Source organism: Dendrobates tinctorius, unplaced genomic scaffold (genome assembly GCF_039654945.1).
Source record: "Dendrobates tinctorius isolate UK_male_01 unplaced genomic scaffold, ASM3965494v1 ptg000138l, whole genome shotgun sequence".
NCBI lineage: Eukaryota > Metazoa > Chordata > Amphibia > Anura > Dendrobatidae > Dendrobates > Dendrobates tinctorius.
Genome location: NW_027361806.1, coordinates 18,506,562 through 18,526,690, shown reverse-complemented (window position 1 = coordinate 18,526,690; position 20,129 = coordinate 18,506,562). Strand labels below are relative to the sequence as shown.

General features: G+C 41.3%; 1 protein-coding gene across 9 annotated transcripts in view; it reads right to left on the bottom strand.

Moving 5' to 3' along the window:
- Nucleotides 1–20,129, bottom strand: part of LRRC7 (leucine rich repeat containing 7) — a 445,778-nt gene that overhangs the window by 43,302 nt on the left and 382,347 nt on the right. For 4 of the 9 annotated variants that reach the window (XM_073544765.1, XM_073544773.1, XM_073544767.1 and 1 more), the window contains 3 exons: nt 14,456–14,491; nt 14,156–14,290; nt 1,438–1,554 (listed from right to left, as the gene is read on the bottom strand). In XM_073544765.1, the coding sequence (XP_073400866.1) occupies nt 1,438–1,554; nt 14,156–14,290; nt 14,456–14,491 (288 nt within the window). The remainder of the gene's footprint in view (nt 1–1,437; nt 1,555–14,155; nt 14,291–14,455; nt 14,492–20,129) is intronic. The other 5 variants (XM_073544766.1, XM_073544769.1, XM_073544772.1 and 2 more) reach the window with 3 other exon arrangements.

The window sequence follows — 20,129 nt, the reverse complement described above, 5'->3', positions numbered from 1 at the left end:
ATTAAGGACCTTTTTAATAAATGCTTTAATATTTACCCAAAATTGTTGGATTTTTGAGCACTCTAGCCAAATGTGTGTTGGGGTACCTCTTTCTCCGTTGCATCTCCAGCATAGAGAAGAGATAGAACTGTTGATTTTAATTAGTATATCCGGAGTTCTGTACCATCTTGAGATCATTTTGTAATTAAGTTCTTGAAACTTCAAGGAAAAGGCTAGCCAATGAGTATTTTTAAATATTGTGTATATTTCCTCAGTGTGGAATTTTTTTGTTTAGCTCTAATTCCCATTTTTTTTATAAAGCCTGGAATATCATCTGTTTTGGCTAAATTTCTATTGATTTTAGCTATTATTTTCCCGTTACCTTTTGTGTTTATAAACAGTTTAAGGAATGGCGGGATTGGTTGTGGAGCAGAGATATTAGGGAGATTAAGTTTGATTTCCTCTTGCAGTAACTCTATTTCAGCGTCGTTCAAGAGAGTGAATTTGTTCTTACACTTGTTCTTATGGACAAAGGAATCTATTGGCATCTATGTGGGAGATTGAGGACAAGAATTTTTTTTTTGGAGAGTCCTATATCTGTTGGGGATCAGATGCAAAATAGGAGTGATTTGGCATACGTTTGAAATTAGATTTTTGTTTTTATTGGCTTTGTGCCATAATCTGAGGGTTATGTTGGTATAAGGGTTTTTGATATTGTTATATTTGAATCTATTAAATGAGGTAGGCCATAAATAGTGTGAGAAACCTCCATTAAGGAATATTGGTTTTTTTATGGTTTTTACATCAGTAACACAACTGACCATAGCGCAGCAATACAGGTGTCATATGTAGTCAGACCCAAAAAAATCCAAGAAGGAAAATTCCCCTTTATACTATACGCATTAGTTGATGCTTTTCTTGTGTTATTTTTAAAGATGCCTTTGAATAGACCGGGCACTCGATGTATTTCAGCGGCACACAGTCTGCGGTGAATTAGAAGACTTTTGTATTGTACGGGGGGCTGCACCCTGAGGGTCTGAGTGAAGCTATTAATTCAGATGCCCGCTGTTGGCTCTCAGCAGCAGCGTTACAGTATAGACCTCATGCAGTCAGTGCATTACATGGGGCGATGCATTCATGTGCCACCTGTAATTAGATTGGTCACGGCTCACGCAGAGCCAGAATAAATAAGAAAGCGAAACACAACATGGAGGAAATCCTGCACAAAGCACCAGAGGTTACAAAACTGGGTTTTCGTTGCTATGCAGATCATGTTGCAATCTGCGAAATAATTTATACAAGTTTGCGATTTGTTTTTGGTGAATTAAAGGGGTCCTAATGTTACTTTTATTATAGGGTCTTCCAATACATCGGTCTTGGCCATGGGATGGACGCACAGATATAAGGTTGCATCAGGGTTTTTATGGGGAGGGGGGTCAATACTTGTCACTCATGTACCTTCTTAGTGACCGTTTCAGGTGGTACGTCTCTTCGTCCAAGTGGATACGGATTCCACTGACTGATAGATATATCTTCTTGCCCGTTGTCTAGGATGTTGCTCTGCTGCGATGGAGTCTGCGTGTAAGAAAACCAAAACGTCACTAAATGCAGAAAAGAAAAGTAGCAATAAGAAAACCAGGAGTAACTTCTAAACCAATGCAAAGTGTAGGGATGGTATCATCAGTACTTCTCAGACTGGCAGGATAGATCGAGATATGAGATAATGATTGATAAGTGATAGAGATAGTTAATGAGACATAGCCAATAAATGGAGGAATAATAAGATAAATAGGTGATCGATAAACCGATACAAAGATTGGATAGATTTTAATAAAATCTGAATCAATACCTATAATTCTGCTTATTTTTTAAAACTTTATTCTGACTTGCAAATAAATATTATCCCATGACGTTGGCGATTTGATTTGTCCCCTCAGGATAAAGTAAAATGAACTCCCATGTATCTGCTGAATCACAAGACGCGGACAGAGTGGCACCTCGCCTCACAACTATGTGTGATTCGGGTAAGGATATTTTTAATTTCTGATATATTTGCTAAGGAGACAACACCTTCCCCCACATGGCTGCGAAAACACTTGACGAAAAGCAAGTCTCACTGTAATATCCAATATTTCTGGAAACACAAGACCCTCTGCGGGTGCGCAGCTTACTAATATCTCATACATCAACATGGACCCAAATATCTGCATTGGCATAGATAGGGGTTGAATACTTTTGCCACACACTGAACTCCCAGCAGCACCATTCCATTGCATCTCCTAGGTGGCAGAATGTGACCTTAAAATATTAAGCAGGACATGAGTTGGTTTATGACTAAGGAAAGGAAGATAAAGAAATATGAAGTAAAGTCTGCTGTGACCCGTGAATCTGAGACTTAGGACTAACAGCCCCTGAACCGCTAAATTACTGCGTGCTGATTCATCCGGTTCCCAATTACAGATGACAGCGGCAGCTTCTGCCTCCTACACAGGATTATTACCAGTTGTGCCACGCTGGAGTTTGATCTTTCCCGACCAGAAGAAATTTTATGATTTTTCATTTTACAATATATCCTCACAAGTCATTTTTAGAACAGCTCGACAGTGACCGATTCTGATACAGAGCGCCAATTCCCATGCACAGACACATTAATAATATACATACTGCCTGCAGCCACCACTAGGGGGAGCTCAATGCGTGCTGTGTTAACCCCTTCATGCCGCAGCCCATTTTCTTTTCCATTTTATCCTCCCCTTTTCCCAGAGCCATAACTTTTATTTTTCTGTCCACATCTATTTTATCTTGTGTCCACTCCTAGGGGGCTGCAGATTGTGGAGAGTTGTCTGACAGGGCTATTTGTACACTGTGTGTCACCACTTCATCAGCATCAAAAGAAGGCCTGTGTTTGCAATTAACAATATCAGAATGGCAGGAGAGGATAGGAAAGGCTGCGGCTTCATTACCCCTTCCCACTTACCATCCCTAGCAGAGATTGTGGACTGCACAGGGCACCATCCATCATAGTAAGCCCTTGTCTTGGTTCATGCCACCAATCTCCTTCTTCCCAAGACAAGAATGCTGGAAGCTTCATTCTCCCACCTTCACCATCCCTGGTAGAGAATACGGTCCGCTGGATCCTTTTTTCTTATTACTATGGTTCACACTGTGAGCTGTAGTCCCACCCTATAGGGTCCCTACATTTTTTGTCTTACCAATATTAGCACAGAAAAGGGTCCGGATCACAAGGTTATTAAGCTTCGGACATCAAGTTCGGCTTGTATGGGACTTGGGCCACAATGCCTTATTAATTAAAATCCTATTCATTTTTGGAGAGTGGTTTGTGGCCACCAGAGAATTACACAGATGTATCTATTACATGGAGAATTAATCACATAGATCAATTACTATTGCAACTGGGGGACTGATACTTAATAACGAGGGAAGTCTCATACATTCCTATATAAAATGTATATTATCACACGATGATACCTTCTGTTACTTTTAGAAATCTGACCACCAGCATTGTGAGCTGCGGCTACAAAAAGGAACTGGGCTCAATGTCAAGTCTACATGCCGAAGAATACATTGATAAATACACATTCAGTTGCCAAAAAATATGATGTGTTTAGGGATAAAATTATTCTTATCATAAAAATGCCTCATGTGTCCCATAAAGGGGCATACAGATGCTTGTAACCAATCTATGGCTAGAACATAAGCCATCCTGACATGGTAACTGTTCTGCGGTCTCTTGCTGCACCGTCTCTAAAAAAATAAGTGCAAATATAGGTACTAGAGCCTGGGAAACCACTAGGAACTTTTGACCAGAGATAATGGCACCATTAATCATGTGTTTTTTTTCTCATCACCTTTGCTTCGTAAAGATTACCCCACTACAGTTTACAATCACTCCACCTAATGTGGCACTAGGGTGTGAAAAGGCACTAGTTATGGGGGCAATCTGGACAAAGCTCCCTATTAAGAGACAGACCCCAGTGTTCCTGCGCGGATTCTCCTCTCCACTGTTGTACATCAGGTTTGCCTTTCTTAACCCATCATGAGATGGGGTGCAGCATCTCACCTACTACATATTTATTTGGCCAGATGACATAAAAGTGATAGACTGATGATGATACGTTAGCTTTGATCATGGGGCTTCCTAGAGTAACAGACAGACCACAGATACAGAAATACAGATGGCAATACACAGTGTATCTGCTTACTATATAACCTGAGGATCTCTACGGGAGGGTATAATAAGCTACACACATAGACACACAGTGCGGAGACAAAGAGGGTCAAGGGAAGTGAGAACTCTTATAATATAGATATTAGATAAACTCCTCAACATTGAAATTGTAACACCAAGATGGAAAAGTGAAATTATGGAAATAACAGGATGGAGACATTACTGATCTGCAAATGATTAAAAAATGGAAGCAATTTTTAAAACATCTGGATTTATTCAGTCTGGAGAATAAGCATCATGTGCACAAATCCCGGCACTTACAGCCTCGGCTGCTATCATTTAGATACTTAGCGGTTGTCTGAGAACTGTCCTGCCAAACTGAATACACTTGAGAAAATCATCAGGATCCGCTGCTGGCAGCTCCTGTGTAATTGCCGACCAATGAAGGCCCTGATGTGCTTGGTGGAGACAAGTGCGGAGACTCTGTAGACCATGGTTACAAGTTTAGGTCACACAGGCTGCTCACAGTAGTACAAACAACGAACAAAAAAGGATTCATGGAACACTTTCATGTTCCCTCATGAAGTCCTCTTTATGACATTGCCCACATGGTCTCCAGATTGATCTTTCTATCCAAGACTAAAGTAGGACTCATCACAGAAAATGACAGACCTCCAATATCAGCCTTCATTGAGGTCCTGCTCTGCACCATGATGGCCTTTGAGAGCGGTGGCATGAGGTCAGTGGACCCCTGTAGCTGGACGTCTCACTCATAACCCAGTGTCATGCAAACACTTTTTGATGGTTTGTGTGGTTTCGGTATTTGACATGAAAATTTCACTTGTACTGAATAGATCACTACTCGCTGTTCATCCAGTCTGCCGAGACCATGTGGGCAATGTCATGAAGAGGTCTTCAAGAGGGAACATCACACCAGTTCTACTACTGGGATTATAGTGGGGTCGCAAAATGTACAATAGCTGGATCCCTCTAGTCTTCATTCCACGTTCACTAATAACTCGATGTTACATTGATTTGGCACGGCCATTTCTCCAGAGTGTTCCAGCAGCCGTTTTTCAACACAACTCCTGGCCTCAAGTTGCTCATGCTACTGTGAGCAGCATGTGTGGCCTAAATGTGCTACTAAGGCTGCAGCGTCTCCGGATTTGTCTCCCATCTATCACATTTGGGAAATCATTGATCGGCAATTGAACAGGGAGCTACCAGAAGAGGATCCCGATGATTTGCCCGATTGCATTCATCTAAGCATAACATTCCTCAGACGACAATGAATGATGGCCGTTGAGGTTGTAAGTGCCGGGATTTCTGTGCGTGGTGCTCATAGTCTATACTGAATAACTCCAGATGTTTTGAAAATTATGCTTCTATGTTTTCATTATTAACATGTCTATCGAACCTGTGATTTTCATAATTCTACAACTTTTCCCTATTGGTGTTGGAATTTCAATTTGAGGAATATATGTTATATAAGTGATGCAGTGACCCCCTGTGACAGCTAGGGGGCTCTGTATGGGCTGCTCGGGATATGCATGCAGGCATTCCCTTTGTTGTGATGAGAAAATGGTGAGCGGCAGGATTATAAATGGCCGATATGTATCAAAAGGGTGGGAGCCTTGTGATGGAAGCTGGATCGTGTATTGATCAGCAGAGGTACTGCTGAGAGTTTGCTGCAGTGTATTGGGAAAGCTTCCAGGTGACTTGGTGAGATGGGTGGGACCAGTCACCTACAAACCCACCCAGGGGCGTGTGTTGTGAGTTCATTTTCCCCTTCACTACTGAGGCCCGAGGAACTCCCTCTTCTGGTGAAGAAAGGTAGTGAGCCTGATTGTCAAACACCTGGGGCTGATGATGATGACTGGCTGAGTGGAGTTAATGACTGGATATAAGGCTGCCAACGCCCTTCTGGCCTGCGGGTGATTTCTCTGTGGACTTCTAGGAAACCAGTCTGATTCCTGCTCATGTAAAGCTAAGATTTCTGCTTTGCCTTTTTGCATTAGTGTTTTGTTTTCCTTGCTTTTCTGGATTCTGCCATTCCCTGCTGGGGTGAGCTGAATCTCCTTTTGCCTGTTGCTGTGTCTTCAGAATATTCCTGAGTACTGACATAGCCTTTTTGAAGCCTAGCGTCTTCAGGGCCTTTTTTACTGTCAGTTTGTTGGCTCTTATTTTCATAGGGTTTTTTCACAGATTGCAGACAGCAGCCTTCCTGTCCTTTCCTATCTAAGCTAGCTTGGGCCCCATCTTTGCTCAGTCTATCTTTCTGTCTGTGTTTTGTTCTTTCTTCTTGCTTCACCGTCATTATATGTGGGGGGCTGCCTTTTGCTTTGGGGTCTGCTCTGGGGCAGTTTAGATTTCCCTTTCTGTCTTTAGGCTACGTAGTCCTCCGGCTGTGATCGAGGGGCCTAGGGCATCGTAGGAGCCCCCCACGGCTACTGCTAGTTGTGTTGATAGGTTCAGGGGTCTGCAATCCGATAGCTGCCAACTTCTCTGGTTTTCTGGACTTAGCTAGCATTTCTATTTTTGCCTCCTACGGTGACTCAATCATAACAGAATCACCCGCCATACCGCAGATCCTAGGGTACTCAATTGCAGGAAAGAATTGTATAAAAAAAAAAAAAAGTGTGTATATTTTTTCCTCTATATCTCTGAGGCCGTAGGGGGAATTTTTTTTTCTCTCAATGGAGATAAAGCAATTGTCTGATCGTGTGGAGCAGCTCGCTGCGGAAGTGCGGGGAATTTCCGCCTACCTTGCTCATTCACATGCTGCTGAACCAAAGATTCCTACACCTGATGTATTTTTTGGGGATCGGTCTAAATTTTTGAATTTCAAAAATAATTGTAAATTATTTTTTGCCTTGAAGCCTAACTCGTCAGGGAGCTCCGCGCAGCAGGTTAAAATTGTCATCTCTTTGCTGCGTGGCGATCCCCAGGATTGGGCGTTTTCTTTGAAACCAGATGATCCTATTCTGACTAATGTGAACGCATTTTTTCAGGCCTTGGGGTTGTTGTATGACGAACCTAATGCCATTGATCAGGCTGAAAAGACCCTGCTGGCATTGAACCAGGGTCGTGATTCTGCAGAATTGTACTGTCAAAAATTACGAAAGTGGGCAGTACTTACTACCGGGAATGATAATGCCTTGGCTGCTCTCTTTCTGAAGGGGTTGTCAGAAGCCGTAAAAGATACTATGGTGGGATTTCCTGTTCCCTCTGGTCTTGACGATTCTATGTCTGTAGCCATTCAGGTTGATCGGCGTTTGCGCGAACGCAGAGCTGCACGAGAGGTGTTGCCACCTGTTGAACTGATGTCTGAACCTATGCAATGTGATAGAGTTTTTTCCAGAGAGCAGCGTCAGGAGTTCAGAAGGCGTAATAAGTTGTGTTTTTTCTGTGGAGATGCCTCACATATTATTTCTGTCTGTCCTAAACGCGAGAAACGCCTTGCACACACGTTTTCTGTTGGTGGTGTTCAACCTAAGTTTCTTCTGGCTATTACTCTGATCTGCTCCCTGTCCACATTTTCCGCCAAGGCTTTTGTGGATTCGGGAGCAGCTCTAAACCTAATGGACTTGGATTTTGCTAAACGTTGTGGATTTCCGATGACACCTCTGCAGACGCCTATCCCTTTGAGGGGGATTGATGCTACTCCTTTGGCTAAAAATAAACCTCAGTTTTGGACCCAGGTGGTAATGCGGGTCGCCCCAGACCATCAAGAAAATTGCAGATTTTTGGTGTTACATAATCTGCATGATACTATTGTTCTGGGGTTTCCCTGGTTACAAATTCATAATCCAGTTTTGGATTGGAAATCTGTGTCTGTGGTGAGTTGGGGTTGTCGGTGTGCCTTTAGTGAGGCTCCGGTGTTTTCCACCTCTCCTCAGTCGTATGATGTTCCTGATTATTTGGCGGACTTTTATGATGTATTTAGTGAGAATGAGTCTGCGTCTCTGCCTCCTCATAGGAGTTATGACTGTGCAATTGAACTGAGCCCGGGGTGTAAATTTCCCAAGGGTCGGCTCTTCAATTTATCTGTACCCGAGCACGAGGCTATGCGATCCTATATTAAGGAGGCATTGGAGAAGGGTCATATTAGACCATCCTCGTCACCCTTAGGTGCCGGGTTTTTTTTGTAGCCAAAAAGGATGGATCATTAAGACCTTGTATTGATTATCGTGCTCTCAACAAAATTACTGTTAAATATCAGTATCCGTTACCACTTATTTCTGATCTATTCTCCAGAGTTAAAGGTGCTTGCTGGTTTACCAAGCTTGACCTCAGGGGGGCGTATAATCTTATTCGCATTAAGCATGGGGATGAATGGAAGACGGCGTTTAATACTCCGGAGGGACATTTTGAGTACCTGGTGATGCCTTTTGGGCTCACTAATGCCCCTTCTGTCTTCCAGTGCTTCATGAACGATATTTTCCGAGATTTTGTCGATAAATTTTTGATTATCTATCTGGATGATATTTTGATCTTCTCCAAGGATTGGGATTCTCATGTGGAACATATTCGGACTGTGTTCCGGATCTTGAGGGAGAATTCCCTGTATGTCAAAGGATCTAAATGCCTTTTTGGAGTACAGAGGATTTCTTTTTTGGGATTTATTTTGTCCCCGTCAACTATTGAAATGGACCCGGCCAAGGTACAGGCCATTTACGATTGGGTTCAGCCCACTTCTTTGAAGGCCCTCCAGAAGTTTTTGGGTTTTGCTAATTTTTATCGGAAATTTATAGCAAAATTTTCTAGTATTGCCAAGCCATTGACTGATTTGACTAAGAAGGGTGCTGATGTGTTAAATTGGTCTCCGGAGGCTGTTTCTTCCTTTCAGGAGCTGAAGCGAAGATTCACCTCCGCCCCGGTTTTGCGGCAACCTGATGTCTCACTTCCGTTCCAGGTAGAGGTGGATGCTTCTGAGATTGGTGCAGGAGCTGTTTTGTCCCAAAAGGATCCTGTAACATCTAAAATGAATCCCTGTGCTTTCTTTTCCCGAAAGTTCTCTCCATCTGAACGTAACTATGATGTGGGGAATCGGGAACTGTTAGCCATGAAATGGGCATTTGAGGAGTGGAGACATTGGTTGGAGGGAGCTAAGCATCAAGTCGTGGTCTTCACTGACCACAAGAATTTGATTTACCTAGAGTCGGCTAAGCGCTTGAACCCTAGACAGGCTAGATGGGCCTTGTTTTTTACACGTTTTGATTTTGTGGTTTCTTTTCTTCCTGGAACTAAGAATGTCACAGCTGACGCCCGCTCTATGAGCCTCTTTGCTGATTCTCCTGTGGTGACCAAGCCTGCTAACATCTTAGGCGAAGGGGTAGTTCTTTCTGCCATCTCGCACGATTTGAGACGTGCTCTGGAAGAGTTCCAGGAGGACAAACCTGAGCGTTGTCCCAGTGGAAAGTTGTATGTTCCTGACCAGTGGAAGAAGAGAGTGATGTCTGAAGTTCATTGCTCTGCTTTGGCTGGTCATCCAGGTATTTTTGGTACTAGAGATCTGGTGAGTCGGTCTTTTTGGTGGCCTTCCTTGTCTCGTGATGTCAGGAATTTTGTGCAGTCCTGTGGGACTTGCTCCCGGTCTAAATCGTGTTCTCGCTCTAGTGGGTTGTTGATGCCTTTGCCTGTCCGCAAGAGGCCATGGACACATATTTCAATGGATTTCATCTCTGATATGCCTGTCTCTCAAAGGATGACTGTTATTTGGGTGATTTGTGATAGGTTCTCTAAGATGGTTCATCTTGTACCACTCCCTAAGTTGCCATCTTCCTCTGAATTGGTGCCCCTGTTTTTACAACAGGTGGTTCGCTTGCACGGGATTCCTGAGAACATTGTATCTGACAGAGGAGTCCAGTTTGTGTCTAGATTTTGGAGAACTTTCTGTTCCAAGCTGGGAATTCAGTTGTCCTTCTCCTCTGCTTTTCACCCTCAGACCAATGGGCAGACAGAGAGAACAAACCAGACCTTGGAGTCATATTTGAGATGTTTTATTTCTGCTGATCAGGATGATTGGGTTTCATTTTTGCCCTTGGCCGAATTTGCTTTAAATAATAGAGCTAGTTCTGCCACTTTGATGTCACCTTTTTTTTGTAACTTTGGGTTTCATCCTCGATTTTCTTCAGGGCAGGTGGAGCCCTCTGCCTGCCCAGGTGTTGACACTGTGGTGGAGAGAATGCACCAGATCTGGGACCAAGTGGTGGATAAGTTATCTCTCTCCCAGGAAAAGGCCCAGCGGTTTTCCAACCGACATAGGACCATTGGTCCCCAGTTTAAGGTTGGTGATATGGTGTGGTTATCATCAAAAAATATTGCTATGAAGGTGGCTTCTCCTAAGTTTAAGCCTAGATTTATTGGACCTTACAAGATTTTGGAGATTATTAATCCGGTCTCTTTTCGTTTGGCTCTTCCTGTCACATTTAAAATCCATAATGTGTTCCATAAATCTTTGTTGAAGAGGTTTGTTGAACCTGTTGTTCCGGGGGTTGCACCTCCAGACCCTGTATTGGTTGAAGGTAACATGGAATATGAGGTAGAGAAAGTACTGGATTCCCGTCTGGCTAGACGGAGACTCCAGTATTTGGTTAAGTGGAAGGGTTATGGTCAGGAGGATAATTCCTGGGTCTCTGCCTCTGATATTCATGCCAAAAGATTGGTGCGTGCCTTTCATCGGGCTCACCCTGATCGCCCTGGTGGCGTGGTTGAGGGTTCGGTGACCCCTCCTCAAGGGGGAGGTACTGTTGTGAGTTCATTTTCCCCTTCACTACTGAGGCCCGAGGAACTCCCTTTTCTGGTGAAGAAAGGTAGTGAGCCTGATTGTCAAACACCTGGGGCTGATGATGATGACTGGCTGAGTGGAGTTAATGACTGGATATAAGGCTGCCGACGCCCTTCTGGCCTGCGGGTGATTTCTCTGTGGACTTCTAGGAAACCAGTCTGATTCCTGCTCATCTAAAGCTAAGATTTCTGCTTTGCCTTTTTGCATTAGTGTTTTGTTTTCCTTGCTTTTCTGGATTCTGCCTTCCCTGCTGGGGTGAGCTGAATCTCCTTTTGCCTGTTGCTCTGTCTTCAGAATATTCCTGAGTACTGACATAGCCTTTTTGAAGCCTAGCGTCTTCAGGGCCTTTTTTACTGTCAGCTTGTTGGCTCTTATTTTCATAGGGTTTTTTCACGGATTGCAGACAGCAGCCTTCCTGTCCTTTCCTATCTAAGCTAGCTTGGGCCCCATCTTTGCTCAGTCTATCTTTCTGTCTGTGTTTTGTTCTTTCTTCTTGCTTCACCGTCATTATATGTGGGGGCTGCCTTTTGCTTTGGGGTCTGCTCTGGGGCAGTTTAGATTTCCCTTTCTGTCTTTAGGCTACGTAGTCCTCCGGCTGTGATCGAGGGGCCTAGGGCATCGTAGGAGCCCCCCACGGCTACTGCTAGTTGTGTTGATAGGTTCAGGGGTCTGCAATCCGATAGCTGCCAACTTCTCTGGTTTTCTGGACTTAGCTAGCATTTCTATTTTTGCCTCCTACGGTGACTCAATCATAACAGGCGTGTGTCTGAATGTCCAGGGTAAAGCCTGTGTGTGTATCACTGGGTGTGTTGAAATAGGACCTTTAGTGAGGTCATGTCCATGTGATCCATACCTCACCTGTGGCTGTGGTTATGGACCATATAAGGTGCCTGAGGTCTGGTCACATGGGAGAGAGTGTGTGTACCTGAATGGTTCAGGGTGCAAGGTGCTGGAGGGTCTAGGTGTTGGAAGGTGTGCTGCCTTCCTGAATAGCACCTGCTGCGACCTTAGACCTGGTGAGGCCGGTGTGTTGGGAGTCACTGGGAGTAGGGACGGATCCCTGAATTGCACCCGGTGAGGCGTGAGTGTTGGACGGTCTCAGGAGGGGACGGACGTCCTGAATAGCACACGCTGAGGCCCTAGACCAGGTGAGGCCGGTGTGGTGGGAGACCCAAGGAGTAGGGTTGGATCCCTGAACAGCACCAGGACCGGCCACGTGTGTGAGCAGAGTCTGTGACGGCCTGCGTTTGGGGAAGCCACTGCCCGACTGTGGTTCTGGAACTGTGGGGCGGCCTAGTGAATAAGGCACTGTCCGGATCGGTGAGCCCAGTGCGGCCACTTCCCCGGGAGAGAGGACTACCAAAGAGTCAGCATCTGGAGCAGGAGCTCCTGCGAAGTAACCCCGGACATGGGGATATAACTGTTGGTGCCTGTGATATTCTATGGACATTAATGAACGGTACGGCGTGCGGTCGCCCACGGTAACTGGACAGTGAGGAGGCCCAGCGTGTTTAGGAACTGCAAGGAAAGGCCATATGTTGAAATGTTATGGACTATGTGTAAGCCTGTGAAGTATAACATGGCTTACGGTGCGGTTTATGATGCCATAATAAACTGCATTGGACTGTTTTAAGTGAAAGTGTTCCTGTGTGCATCAATATCGCAGCCAAGTGAGTGTCCCCCAACACACTCAGTAAGCGCTACCTTACAATATATATATATTCTTCAACATGTTTTCCTAAGTATAACATCACCTATCCAAAGAGAAAGGGAAAATGCATGATTCTAGGGGAAGCAAGTCACCCATCAGCATAACTTCACTGCAGAGTTGAAGATTAAATGGAGCAGCGGGCCAACTTGTGACCTACAGCTTTATTTATCTATCTATCTATCTATCTATCTATCTATCTATCTATCATAGTAATTTAAGTATTCATCTAATGTAACAGTCCTCTGTAGAAATTGAATATAGATGTAGGTCACATTCTTCTATTTATTAGTGACTGCCGCTGAACTGAAGCTAATTAGACAGTATGCTTTCAGTCCAGCTAATGGAGGACAAGGATAGAGCCCAATTTACCCTAAAATGCCTGCAGAGAAGCTTCCACGTGGCTGGACAGCAATGCTTAACATCTTTCCCAGAATAAGAGCATACAGCTTAGAAGGAGATTAACTTTTAATGTAAAAATATATATTTTTTTGTATGTATTGAGGTATTGTCACTCAGTATGTTTGGGCACTGCTTCTACTATCCATAAGGGAGCCATGTGCTTTCACATGGTTGCATTGTAAGACATTTTTATTGTGCAGAGTATGACTGGATATTTGAAGTTTCCAAATACTGAAACTTAGATAAGTGTTTTTCACGTTAAGATAAGTTGTTCCGAAATGCTTTGATACTTGTGAAATAAGTCTTCAATGGTCTTGGTTAACAAACACTTACATTTTGGTCATTGGAAATTGCCTATACAATCTAGATAGTTGGATTTTTGCTGAGCCAACTGCTGAAAAGCCCCAAGTCTAAATGGGAGAGGAATTGTCAGGCACATGGAAGATCAGTTATTAAGTATTGTGATGTCTAATTTTTTACCTTCAGGTGAATCGAGCCTTACATCAGATGCACCTGTTCAGCAAATGAGCAACTCTTTACTTACTAGCCTCATAAGCTTTGCAGCACCTTCTGCTGATGCTAGCATTATATAAGTACATTAGTCAGAAGCTTAGATTAAAAGCATAAGCTTCAACAATGAGATGAATGCAATGTCCCCATGGTTGTCCCTAAAATTATCACTACAGACAATCCTGGGGTATACATTACCCCCATGGCTGTCCCTAACATTATCATGTACAACAGTGAATAGCTGATACCTTGCACAATAAGTTTGCCAAATGATTTCATTGTATGACATAATGCTTATGTGTAAGTATTTTTAAAAAAGTTTATGTGAAAATATTGCAATCATGGCAAAATAAATAAATCTCCCATTGCTGTCTCCAAATGGGAACATATTTCTAATCAGAGGCTAAATATGTGTCATAAACCTGTCTCTTTTACAAAACCCTACAGCTCTAGCAAACAGCAAATGATCACAATGTTGCTCACTAGCAGCTATCAGGGATCTTATTTGCAATGAATCTCACTCTAGACATTTTTTGTAGAATCATTTAGATCTATGTTCGTTCAGCCATATACTTACGTAGTAGAGAGGTATATCTTGGTAGTTAGCTGAGTGAGGCATGGTATAAGTCATGCTTTTGCCATCATGCATTGCTGGGAGGTTTCCAGAGTGCAGCATGCCAAGGCTTATGGTGTTGTGCTTATATGCAGCATTCTGAATGGAGACAATGGGGTGACAGGGTATGAACACACATGCTGCACTTCAAACTGCACAAACAAGGCTAAAAGAGTTAACAGAGGTGAAGCACATTCTGGGTTAGACATTAGCAAACAAAGATCATAACACACCGATACATTACAATAAGACTGATACACTTACAGAACTGACATAGAGAGATCCATTCTGTTTAACTGCCTGGAAAACCACAATGCAGGATTTAGTGTTTACTGGTGAAAGCTCAGACTCACAATACGGAATAACAGTCCAGTTATAAGAATTATGTGTAGAAAATGAGCGTATTCCAAACTCTATAGTGATTCATTCTCTATTTTCCATCATACAAAACAGTTTTTAGACAACAATCTTGTACATAGGGGGCAGTATTATAGTAGTTATATTCTTGTACATAGGAGCAGTATTATAGTAGCTATATTCTTGTACATAGGGGCAGTATTATAGTAGTTAGATTCTTGTACATAGGGGCAGTATTATAGTAGTTATATTCTTGTACATAGGGGGCAGTATTATAGTAGTTATATTCTTGTACATAGGAGCAGTATTATAGTAGTTATATTCCTGTACATAGGGGCAGTATTATAGTAGTTATATTCTTGTACATAGGTGCAGTATTATAGTAGTTATATCCTTGTACATAGGGGTAGTATTATAGTAGTTATATTCCTGTACATAGGTGGCAGTATTATAGTAGTTATATTCTTGTACATAGGGGCAGTAATATAGTAGTTATATTCTTGTACATAGGGGGCAGTATTATAGTAGTTATATTCTTGTAAATTGGAGCAGTATTATAGTAGTTATATTCATGTATATAGAGGCAGTATTATAGTTATATTCTTGTACATAGAAGCAGTATTATAGCAGTTATATTCTTGTACATAGAAGCAGTATTATAGTAGTTATATTCCTGTACATAGGGGCAGTATTATAGTAGTTATATTCTTGTACATAGGAGGCAGTATTATAGTAGTTATATTCTTGTACATTGGAGCAGTATTATAGTAGTTATATTCTTGTACATAGGGGACAGTATTATAGTAGTTATATTCTTGTACATAGAGGCAGTATTATAGTTATATTCTTGTACATAGAAGCAGTATTATAGTAGTTATATTCTTGTACATAGGGGCAGTATTATAGTAGTTATATTCTTGTACATACGGAGCAGTAATATAGTAGTTATATTCTTGTGCATAGGAGCAGTATTATAGTAGTTATATTCTTGTACATAGAGGCAGTATTATAGTACTGTAGTTATATTCTTGTACATAGGGGGCAGTATTATAGTAGTTATATTCTTGTAGATAGAGGCAGTATTATAGTAGTTATATTCTTGTACATAGGGGGCAGTGTTAGGCTAGGTTCAGATTTGCGTTCAGAATGGCTGCCTACATCCCCTCTTCTTCCTCTCTGAAGCTCCATCTATGCTCTGCCTACTTCTGTATGCATCTCGCGTTTCCCTGCGTACCTATCTTTAATATTGGGTACACAGGGACATGCGGATGCGTCTGCATGCGGCGATTTGACATGTGCGCCGACCGTACAAAAACGCAAAATAGCCTTATAGTAGTTATATTCTTGTACATAGGAGCAGTATTATAGTAGTAATATTCTTGTACATAGGAGCAGTATTATAGTAGTTATATTCTTGTACATAGGGGCAGTATTATAGTAGTTATATTCTTGTACATAGGAGCAGTATTATAGTAGTTATATTCTTGTACATTGGAGCAGTATTATAGTAGTTATAGTATGTATATAGGGGCAGTATTATAGTAGTTATATTCTTGTACATAGAGGCAGTATTATAGTAGTTATATTCTTGTACATAGGAGCAGTATTATAGTAGTTATATTCTTGTACATAGGAGCAGTATTATAGTAGTTATAGTATGTATATAGGGGCAGTATTATAGTAGTTATATTTTTGTACATAGGAGCAGTATTATAGTAGTTATATTCTTGTACATAGGGAGCAGTATTATAGTAGTTATATTCTTGTACATAGGAGCAGTATTATAGTAGTTATATTCTTGTACATAGGAGCAGTATTATAGTAGTTATATTCTTGTACATAGGGAGCAGTATTATAGTAGTTTTAATCTTGTACATAGGGGCAGTATTATAGTAGTTATATTCTTGTACATAGGGGCAGTATTATAGTAGTTATATCCTTGTACGTAGGGGGCAGTATTATAGTAGTTATATTCTTGTACATAGGTGCAGTAATATAGTAGTTATATTCTTGTACATAGGGGGCAGTATTATAGTAGTTATATTCTTGTACATAGGAGCAGTATTATAGTAGTTATATTCTTATACATAGGGGGCAGTATTATAGTAGTTATATTCTTGTACATACAGTAGGTGCAGTAATATAGTAGTTATATTCTTGTACATAGGGGCAGTATTATAGTAGTTATATTCTTGTACATAGGTGGCAGTATTATAGTAGTTATATTCTTGTACATAGAGGAAGTATTATAGTAGTTATATGTATATTCTTGTACATTGAAGCAGTATTATAGTAGTTATATTCTTGTACATAGGGGCAGTATTATCGTAGTTATATTCTTGTACATAGGGGCGGTATTATAGTAGTTATATTCTTGTATATAGGGGCAGTATTATAGTATATTCTTGTACATAGGAGGCAGTATTATAGTAGTTATATTCTTGTACATAGGGGCAGTATTATAGTAGTTATATACTTGTATATGGGGCAGTATTATAGTATATTCTTGTACATAGGAGCAGTATTATAGTAGTTATATTCTTGTACATAGGGGCAGTATTATAGTATATTCTTGTACATAGGAGGCAGTATTATAGTAGTTATATTCTTGTATATAGGGGCAGTATTATAGTAGTTATATTCTTGTACATAGGAGCAGTATTATAGTAGTTATATTCTTGTATATAGGGGCAGTATTATAGTATATTCTTGTACATAGGAGGCAGTATTATAGTAGTTATATTCTTGTATATAGGGGCAGTATTATAGTATATTCTTGTACATAGGAGGCAGTATTATAGTAGTTATAGTCTTGTACATAGGGGCTTATACTCTTATACTTATAAACATCCACTAATATATGACATATTGGTCTCTTGTGTGTACTTATACTTATAATGACCAGTACAAGCAGCCTTAGAAATGATAAAAGCATATACGACAAAGTAATTTGTTCGGCCTCTTACTCTCCTTATCCTGTATGTCTTTATCATACTGTATGTCATTGTCTGCTTTCAGTTTACTATTATACTCAGTTTTAAAATAAATCATTTTCATATTCAATATGCATGTGTGACAGATATGGTCAATATTGTAAAGTACTAGCAAAGCTTTTCTTATTGTAGCTTGTTTGGCAGTTTTTATATTTGCTATGCGTAGATGCTTCCAAGTTTCTTCCGTGTAACTTCCATTGTCTTTAGCTGAGTGTGACTACTAATACACAGCTACTATGCATGAAATCTTGGGGTGGACTTCCTGTAATTTGATTTATGACATCTTTCTGATACAATATGGCACTACAGTCTACAGTGTCGACCCCAAGAAGACAGAGTGCCTATTTAATTTGTCATTTTAACTCTTAACTGGCTGGAATAACCATACCAGGAACACTTGCAGTAATGAGTTGACCAGCTGACTGACTTATCTGTTCATCAAAAGTCCCATTAAAACTTGGTGGACTATTTATCCATGCTAGATGCAAATACCCTTTTTTCTTTAATGTCACTTACACAACGTCTTCCTGGGAAATAAACGATGTATTCTCAATCACTGAAGTAGTGTCATTGATTGATCCACATATCTAAGGTGTTATGATATATTGTTAACCCCTTAACCCCCGGAGCGTTTTCCGTTTTTGCGTTTTCATTTTTCGCTCCCCTTCTTCCCAGAGCCATAACTTTTTTTTATTTTTCCATGAATATGGCCATGTGAGGGCTTATTTTTTGAGGGACGAGTTGTACTTTTGAACAACACCATTGGTTTTACCATGTCATGTACTAGAAAATGGGAAAAAAAGTGCAATCCCACACTTGTTTTTTGTTTGATTTTTTACTAGGTTCACTAAATGCTAAAACTGACCTGCCATTATGATTTTCCAGGTCATTACAAGTTCATAGACACCAAACATGTCAAGGTTCATTTTATCTTAGTGGTGAAAAAAAATTCCAAACTTTGCTTAAAAAAAAATAAATTAAAAATTGCGCCATTTTCCGATACCAGTAGCATCTCCATTATTCGTGATCTGGGGTTGGGTGAGGGCTTATTTTTTTCCCGCCGAGCCAGTGTTTTTAATTACACCATTGTAGTGCAGATACGATCTTTTGATTGCCCATTATTACATTTTAATGCAATGTTGCGGCGACCAAAAAACGTAATTCTGGCATTTTTACTTATTTTCTCGCTACAACGTTTAGCAATCAGGTTAATCCTTTTTCTATTGATAGATCAGGCAATCCTGAATGCGGCGATACCGAATATGTGTATGTCTGATTTTATTTTTATTGTTTTTTTTTTTTAACTGGGCGAAAGGAGGGTGATTTGAACTTTTATATTTTTTTTACATTTTTAAATAATTTTTTTTTTTACTTTTGGCATGCTTCAATAGCCTCCATAGGAGACTAGAAGCTGCCACAACCTGATCAGTTCTGCTACATAGAGGCGATGGTCAGATCACCTCTATGTAGTAGAATTGCTCACTTGCTATGAGCGCCGACCACTGGGTGGCTCTCACAGCAATCAGGCACTGACAACCATAGAGGTCTCCAGGAGACCTCCAGTTGTCATGCCGACACACCGGTAACCCACGATCACGTGACGCGGGTCACCTGTGTGCGTATTTCCAGCGTGATTGCTGGAAGTGCTTGTTAAATGCCGCTGTCAGAGTTTGACAGCAGCATTTAACTGGATAATAGCTGCGGGTGGATCACGATTCCACCCGTGGCTATTGCGGGCACATGTTAGCTGTTCAAAACTGCTGACATGTCCTGGGAAAGAGGTGGGCTCACAGCCGGAGCCTACATCAAAGGGAGGGAGTCCAACATCGGCGTAAATATACGCCCAATGTCGGAAAGGGGTTAAAAACCATTATCAGTCAATTGATGCTAGTTGTAGTTAGGCAACTTTTGGAAAATCACTAGTTTAAGACCACTAAGGTGAGGAAATCTGACTAAGTGGTTGACATGACTGTCCTTCAGCACTGGAATACATGGAGTAATTTGCACTATGACATCCTGTCCCTGGTGTTCATATGTTCTCTTCCCTAATCCAACAAAAAAAATACGATGGACGCTATTTACTGCCAATAGGTTGCTATGAGCAACAGTTTTCCTTGCAACCAATCACTAAGCATCTTTCATTTCACCAGAGCTGTTTAAAACATGAAATATGAGCTGTGATTGGTTGATATGAGCAACAGTTTTCCATGTAGACAGTTGTGGTAACTGAGTCCTATTATTCTTATCATTTCTATGGTGTTATCGTCCTTCTTCTGTAAAGCAGGAAATAACACAATTTATTACCGTGCCGACACAGACCACCCTCTGACACAGACTGCAGGGGGAGCCCAGTATCACACAGGATAGGATTAGACACAAGGCTCAGCAGTCAGTATCACACAGGATCGGATTAGATACACAGCTCAGCAGTCAGTGTCACACAGGAGAGGATTAGATACACGGCTCAGCAGTCAGTATCACACAGGAGAGGATTAGATACACAGCTCAGCAGTCAGTGTCACACAGGAGAGGATTAGATACACGGCTCAGCAGTCAGTATCACACAGGAGAGGATTAGATACACAGCT